At 38.2% G+C, this 8,450-nt stretch overlaps 1 protein-coding gene across 2 annotated transcripts in view; it reads right to left on the reverse strand.

Annotated features, from left to right (window-relative positions):
• Nucleotides 1-5,834, reverse strand: part of LOC135216146 (uncharacterized) — a 56,009-nt gene extending 50,175 nt beyond the window's left edge. Inside the window, exons 1-4 of one of the 2 annotated variants that reach the window (XM_064251237.1) lie at nucleotides 5,788-5,834; nucleotides 4,015-4,258; nucleotides 1,398-1,570; nucleotides 881-1,041 (exon numbers count right to left, since the gene is read on the reverse strand). In XM_064251237.1, the coding sequence (XP_064107307.1) occupies nucleotides 881-1,041; nucleotides 1,398-1,570; nucleotides 4,015-4,108 (428 nt within the window). In that variant the 5' untranslated portion in view covers nucleotides 4,109-4,258; nucleotides 5,788-5,834. Of the gene's footprint in view, nucleotides 1-880; nucleotides 1,042-1,397; nucleotides 1,571-4,014; nucleotides 4,259-5,703 lie in introns of both variants that reach the window. The other variant, XM_064251238.1, reaches the window with a different exon arrangement.
• Between the last annotated feature and the right edge of the window lie 2,616 nt (nucleotides 5,835-8,450).

The raw sequence follows: 8,450 nt of genomic DNA on the forward strand, positions 1-8,450 counted from the left end.
ACAAAGAAATGCATATGATCTCCAGCAAACCATCACTCATGATTATGATAAAAAGAGGACAATCATCTCTAATAAGAGTAATTCATGAATCCTGCTCCCGATGACTGAACTAAGAAATGAGCTGTAATACTAAAACGCAAGTATAGCCAAACACGTGATCCCAAATATATGTTGCAATTAACAGGGAACGAAACAGTAAGGCTAAAATAAACGAAGACTATAAATTATTGATAAGCTGCCGTTTATATTAATCTACATGACATGTTTCGTTCTCAGCGGGCGAGCAAGCAATAAATTTTGCTCCCAGCAAATTGCAGTTTATATTAATCTACATGACATATTTCATTCTCAGCGGGTAAATAAGTAATAAATTTTGCTCCCAGCAAACCAGTGAAACTTAAGGATGAGCCACAATTTATGACGCTCAAAATAAACACGTAAACATTAAATCGTCAACGAGGTGTGTTATACACTAAATAACTTTTTAAACAGGAAAAATGCAGCAACTGACGAACATCATACGATAAAAAGTATATGAGAGGGGCATTTCCATTTTTCTGCATTTCCTGAGGGTATTTCTTCCAGTCATGCTCACTGGACAATAATTGTATTCAACCTAAAGAACATTTCAGTTTTCTGCAATCATTGAAGGCATTCCCTCTTATCATACTGGACAATGATTACATTGAACCCACAGAGCAACATATTCAAAGTTTCTGCAGTCTCTGGGGGAGCCTTTCTTCTTGTCAAGCTTACTGGACAAATGTATTGAACCTACAGAGTAACATATCCCGTTTTCTGCAGTCACTGAAGGCCTTGTATCACATCGCCTCTACGCAACATTATGATATGGAACCTGTTACTATCTGGAACCCCTTACCCATACATCGTCATGATTATCCCCGGGGAGCAGTAGCCGCACTGCGTTCCTGCGAAGCCATGGAGAGCCGTCTGTAGGGGGTGGTAGCCGTCGAATCTGTCTCCCAAGTTCTCCACCGTCTCTATGTCCCAGCCGTCGCAGGCGTATACAAGGGCCTGACACTTTGGCAATAAATACAAAAAAGGAATACGATTAGTTAAGCATAACTGGACGTTTGCGTTTTCATTGTATTTGGGAGGTAGATTGCATTCAAATCCATTACTCAGTACTGGAAAGACAATGTCTACACTTTGGCAATAAATACAAAAAAGGAATACGGTTAGTTAAGCATAACTGGCCCTTTGAGTTTTCATTGTATTTAGGAGGTAGATGGCATTAAAATCCATTACTTATAACTGGAAAGACAATGTCTATTAATAAACATACTGATAAATAGGCTTATAAAGCTTGATCATTCAAATTCAGTTTCTAGAAGCTTCACCTTTGCTGAGAACTGTAATTGTAATGAAAATCTTACACTCTGGAGACTGTAAGTCTTGGTGGCATCCGGTTTCTCCTGATCTGGGACAGTAACGACCACATTACAGAGGCCGCAGCCAGCTTCCCTGCACAGGACTTTGGTGCCCGGGAGCTGAGCTTTCTCCCTCAGGAAGTCGACGAGAGGAGTCCACGGGGGCACGTCAGAACCAACTGTTTGGAAGAAATGTGGAGATTAAGAGATGCACCTCGGTTTGTGGTCAGTGTTCCTTGAACTTGGCCTGAGAGGTACGGCGGTTGCCAACGGAGGGGGGAAAAGGTAACAGAAAAAAAAGGCCGGTAATAAAGACACAGGGGAAAAAATAACAGTAAAAAAGGCCGGTAATAAAGACACATGAAAAAAGTAACAGAAAAATGGCTAATAATAAAGACACTAAGAAAAAGTAACAGAAAAATAGGCCGGTAATAAAGACACGGGGAAAAATAACAGAAAAAAAAAACCGGTAATAGACACAAGGAAAAGAGTAACAGAAAAAAAGGCCGGTAATAAAGACAGGGAAGAAGTAACAGAAAAAACAAAGCCACAACTGGCTTGGAAAATGACATTAATTTACGGTGGCAATCACACCAATTAAAGTAATAAAACAGAAACTATTTTGGATCTTTGCTAGATAGTGACCCCCAAGGGTGTTCGGGGTTCGTTATCTAGACTAATAATTCTTTTGGGTCATTATCTTCATGATATTTACAGTCTTTTGTTTATGTTTTTACGGCAATCCCCAAGGGGCTCGTACTAAACGCGCAGTGAAGGTGGATACATACCGGGTTAAAACCCTTGGGGTCACTAACTAGTTAAAAGTAATGTAACCTTTTTTCCTGTGCCTATTCACCTGGATTCGCAAAGGTCGCATGAGGTCATCGAGTAAATTTAAGGGAATACAAATGATAAAAAGGCTAATGCTATTTTGCTCAGCAAACGGAACAAGAGTCGTAGCGATAAGGATACTGTCAATTTCGCAGGAACTTCAAAATGTCACGCTGACAAGAGCCGGGTATGCGTCTAGTAAGTAAGCATGTTATTTATAAACCTGCTGGATTTTTTTCTTATGGTACTCACAAAGAACTGCAATATACTTGGCCATATGAATATTGTGTAGCGCTGAACAAAAGGAGGCTTTGTAAAAAAAAAAAAAAAAAAAAAAAAAACAAAAAAAAAAAAAAAAAAAAAAAAAAAAACTATTTCAACTAAAATTTGCGACTGACTGAAATAAATGATTTCACAAAAACTAGTACCATATACAAAAACCACGTCACAAGCATGGGCAATACATAAAAATAACATAGCTCGATAATGACAACCAGTAACGCCTCCAAGAGCATTGCAAGGACAGTCGGATAAAGTTAAACATCCTCTACTCCTCGAATTCCTGCCAAGTCACGTACCGTGGGACACTATCAACCTCTGCAGGGATACGTCTCTATTACCTCTATAGCTCAATAAGGTGGTGTCAGTCCAGTAATCTCCCTTCAGGCAAACGAGTCCAGTCATATATTGCATACTCGATTTTACGCAGGAACGCGTGCACGCACGCACGCACACACACACACAAACCCAAGAACGTGCGCACACACGCACACACACTGCCCGCCACTGCGTCTAGTATGTTTTATAGTCTCAAAAGAAGTAGCTGTATTTTTTTTTCTTTTAATAAATAGTTGTTATTTTCGTGACAACGCTCAACAAGACCCTTGAATAAAGCTTTTACTCTGGTGAATCTCACCCGTTTCTCAAGGACGGAATGAGCACTGGAGGAGGAGATGCTAAAAAAAATTAAAAAAAATAAAAACTTTAAACGGCTTGGTGGGAACAGATTTAAAGTGGGTGCTTAACCCTCTCTCCTTTTCACAATTGCGGGTAAATGTAGCTTATCTCTAGTACGCCAAGTGAGCTAAGCTAAACAATAACTTACTTTTATCTTTTCTCTTACAAAATGTAAAGCAAGATGACACGTACTTAGGCCTACCCACCGTTCATATCTTCCGGGCATGGTTAAGTCTCACATTGACTCTCATTATGATATTATGAATCATCCTCTTATCTCCCAAATCGTTTAGAATACTCTTATGTGGCCATCCATACTGGTTCTGGTCTTTTCAACGTAAACAAACAACTTAGAAAATTTGATGCAATATCAGTTAAGGTTTTAGTCTTATCAATCCTTATCGCCAGTTAACCGTGGCCTTTCATTGCCTACTTCTCAGCGTGAGATGAATTTTATGGTCGTGGCAATCTGTTTGGTCAAGTGGGTCATGATTGAATTAATTTTTACAGAACATATAATAAGAATCTTTAAGCAAAAAGTCCTTGCTTCATAGTTTACGGCGACTTTTCCGCATATGGTACTATAACTAACAGTTCTAACAGTCAAATCCAACGTTGATTTAAGCAAACCAGACAACCTTAGAGAGAGAGAGAGGAGAGAGCAGAGAGAGGCTTAGAAGAGGAGAAGAGACGAGGAGGCTGAGAGAGAGAGAGAGAGAGAGAGAGAGAGAGAGAGAGAGAGAGAAACTTGAGCGTTTAGATTAGGACGATACTGATGCATAACACTCAATCAAAAGACACAATGCTAACGAGAATTTTAAACACCTGAGCTCACCTTCATATACCTTCCCGTTGATCGTGAGAGAGACGCCGGATTTTATCGAATCTCCATTCTTCTCGATCTCATCCGGTCCTGATTGAGGCGCCATGTTTGGATGAAAGGTCCCCGATACAGACCTTGAGGGGATGTTCTTGTAATAACGCGGGTAAAAATTGCTTTTTCCTCACTTAGTTTATTCTTAGAATACCTCAGTTTCTGCTTTCTTCCTCCTCGTACTGATCACTTCTTAAGTTATGGCCTGTACATTGAGAATAATTATATATATATATATATATATATATATATATATATATATATATATATATTAAAGTAACTGAAGAAAAGAGTTAAAAGTGCACACGTAAACAATCCCTTTTAGTCTAAGCTGTTTCGTGATCTCACTACTACCGGTACCAGTTGTTCACGCTAACCAAGAACCCTTAGCCTATCTCAAGTGTTTCCGTGTGATTTTTATTTATACCATTTTACTCCTCGATCTACTCTTTTACATCCCGCCTAGTCCTATCCATTCATGTGCTGATAAATCCAATCATCGCAAGGTATCCACTTTGACGCGATACTGTAATTCAACCCTCGATCACACCCAGATAAAGCTATCCATTACAAATATCCTTCTCGTCTCTATTCGACACCTATCTGGCGTACCAATAATGTTGAGGATGTGGAAATTCAATATTTCAGGTATATAGGTCAGCCTAGTGCATTACAAGCAGTTGCACTGGGGAGTTCTCGTATAGACTTAGCTTAGGCTTATTCCATAGACTCTGGATTTGCTCTTCACGGCCTAAGTTTTTTCTCTGTGAAACAGTTATTTAAGATTAAGTGTAATTTAGTAGTCTTTATACTGAGTGGTGTTCGCATGTCTGGGAGCGGCTCCACACTCGGCATTTATTGGAAATTTCAATAATGAATTCTACTTTAATCAGGGGCTCAATTCGTGTTCATCTACTTCAGCTCTGTAGATATCACTATTCACTACAAGCTCTCTGGAGATTCTGATCCCCTGATACCCTGCACAAAACTTATCTCTGTTTTTTTTCTGGCCAGAGTCCAGATGTCCGATGCCATGCCTCATACTCTTTCCAACCACGTCCTTGCAACCTTAAGGCCCGCCACGGGGCAAAGGTTCCATTTGGGTGTAAAAAAAAAAAAAAAAAAAAAAAAAAAAAAAAAAAACGTAATCTAGCCTTCATACCACTTAGCCTAAGGAACTATTTTTTTTTTTTTTTTTACCTTTGGGATCACTTAACCGGTTTATTTTCACCGTGTGAAATCACATAACAGCAAGGGTTAACATTATTCGGGACTGCAGTGTAATATAATGGATACGTACAAATGAAGGAGTTATTTAATACATGTATATAATACACACACACGCTTATACGTGCATGTCTTTAAGTAAATGTATCCATAAAAATTGATTATTAAACACCATTCTCATAAACTAAGACAAACTTTTCATATCACTAATAGATATATACTGTCCTGTAAATGAACGCTCATAAAACGAGCTAAAGAGATAACTTTATCGCATGGCACACAAAAAAAAGCTAGTACAGTTTACATCAATATATAGAATTATTCCCATTCCTTTCTATACATTGTTTGCAAACAATGTTCCCTAGTGTGGACAGGCCTTTAGAACAAGGTTTGGTTTAAAAAAAAAATCGACTGAAGAAAAACCAAAGACGATAAATGCAATTCCGCTGTATTGAGTTCTGTAATAACTATAGAGGTTTGGTCGGCAACGAATTGTTAAAAGCTAACGGAAGCACAGAATAAGATGTAACACTAACAACTGCCGAAAGCGAACTGTTTTTAAATGGATGCCGGCACGCCAGCTGCTCGCTCGTCTGACAGCAGTTTCCTGGATCCGGACGTAACCCGAAAGTTTTTTTATGAGCTTAGGCATTGATGCAATTAAACCTTCGGTTAAAGATTCTTATTACCCTAATATGCAGACATTGCTAGCTACAAAGTTGCGTATATTCTTCAATTAGCTATGGATTCAGTTTTGTTTTTAAGGACAGTGGTAGTTGTAGTTGGAGATAACTGGCAACTCAGCCTCAATAGGATAACCTTGCTGCATTGAAGCTCTTCTCTCTCTCTCTCTCTCTCTCTCTCTCTCTCTCTCTCTCTCTACTTATTTACTTATTTTTCAGGTTGTCATGCAATGTAATTGCTTCCAGTGCAAATAATCGAAATTCACTGATTAAACTAGCAAATACCAAAATAACAACCAAATTTTTACTTGGTTCTAGTCTTATTGAAAACTTGCCCAAGTCTGTTTGCTTCCATGCAACCATACAAATGCTCAACCGTGTTTGCTCATAAGTATGTGCTCTAGCATCCTTTGCAGACATGGCAAGGGTATGTATATACGTGTCCTTCAGGAACGGCAAACATTTTTTCCTCCAAAAGCCTCCTCCCTCACAGAGGTGGTAGCTCCATAGATATGGCTCTACGAGGGGCTTCTTGTCCGTTTCCAGCACATACAAAGCCACTATTCCGCGTGAAATCACAGTAATTAATGATTATGTTAATGAATAAACAAACTAACAACTATATGAATTACGAATAAATGAGGATAACGTCAACCAACACGCCCCTTAAAAGAGTAATACCTGGATAGGTCTAATGGTTGGAATGTTCAATCATCTATTTCATATAGGTCTATGGGTTGGAATGTTCAATCATCTATTTCAGTGTCAAATAGCGTTGCGTGCTTCTTTATACAGGGTGGGCCAAAAGTAGCCTCACAGTTAAAACAGAATAAAAAATAATTTATTAAACGCATAAAATTTTTCAGACATGAATAATTGGCATATTTAAGAATGAGTGACATGAAAAGGATAAAAATAAGTAGCATGTATTAATGGCACAGTATTAATTTTCTATTGAAGAGTACTTTGAATGAGAAACAGTTCATGAAGTAACTGTGAGGCTACTTTTGGCCCACCCTGTATATATGCTTTTGTTTCTGCATACTGTAGTCACGTGCATGTTTAAGTGTGCAATTAAATATACGTAGTACACACGCTTGAACATGTGTATGTTTAATTGTATATGTTTGTGTGTGGGTGTGTGCTTATATGTTTTAGGTATGCGTTATCACCTGCAAGGTATAGAGCAAGTAATGATGACTTGACACGTTCGGCCATGGTAATGACTCGGTATAGAAGCTCCTTTGTGCAAGGTCAGTGGAGAGCTCCCTTGTTTTGTTGTGGGTTTTTATGGGAGATGAGTTAGCGGAATTTAACGCGCTGGATTATACTGGACTGGGTAAGGTAACCGTTTGTCATTTATTCGACAAATAAATTCTCTCTCTCTCTCTCTCTTGTTAATAATCTGATTTTGCCAGGAGCAAAGAAAATAAGTAAAAAATAACACAAATATACAAAATAAGGGATGACAAAGTACACTAGCTCACAACACAAGAGAAGAGAGAGAGAGAGAGAGAGAGAGAGAGAGAGAGAGAGAGAGAGAGCAATGATGACTCAATTGTTCCTTAACTGACGGTAGACAGTCAGACCTATAAATAAAAGAAGAAAAAGTTTCCTGAATGTAACATCAAGAGGTCATGCTGCTGATCATGACAAATATGTGTTGATGTGATACTATGTGTTTTCATGGTTCATTCAACACGAGTTTAACCAAAAAAAGTAAGGCACGCAATCGATGGGCTGAGGACCGTGGAATTTATTCATTCTTCGTGCAGTCATCACTGGGTAGTCTTGGATGAAGTGATCTTCTATGGTCATATATCATTGCTGGACAGTTGGCTACCAAGTTAACTTGAATTCCGTTTTTAGACAGAGATTTTAAGAAAAAGGAATATAAGTGCATTCAGTCACACATATAATATGTATACACACACACACACACACACACACACACACACACACACACATATATATATATATATATATATATATATATATATATATATATAACTTTTTCGGAAATGGCACCTTGCACGTTGCAAACGTATAAAAAGCAAATCAAAATATAATAATTAAATAAAAAATAAAAAAATAAAATTTAAAAATCGTTTCTAGTTAGGACCTGTTCGTTCCCCTTACGCTGTTAGGTATATAACATCTTCAGCCCCATAAACTTACTGCATGCAATAAAATCATAAAATCTCTCATGTATCATTGCATGCACAGTGCATTCTGCAATGCCTCGCTGGAATTACTGCCTTGCATTACGACTCGTGCTGTTATTAGTTGCAGTAGGAAGGAGCAGCAGACCATTGAGTCTACTTCCCGGAAGTTTTAGGTGTCAAAAAAGACGAAGGTTGGAAAGGAGATTCAGTTAATCATCATGGCCTTGATAAGAACTTTTTAAAAAAATTATTATTATTATATTATTTCAGTACACGACCAAACCTACTCGCATGGAACAAGCCCACTAAAGGGACCACTGAC

Source organism: Macrobrachium nipponense, chromosome 6 (genome assembly GCF_015104395.2).
Source record: "Macrobrachium nipponense isolate FS-2020 chromosome 6, ASM1510439v2, whole genome shotgun sequence".
NCBI lineage: Eukaryota > Metazoa > Arthropoda > Malacostraca > Decapoda > Palaemonidae > Macrobrachium > Macrobrachium nipponense.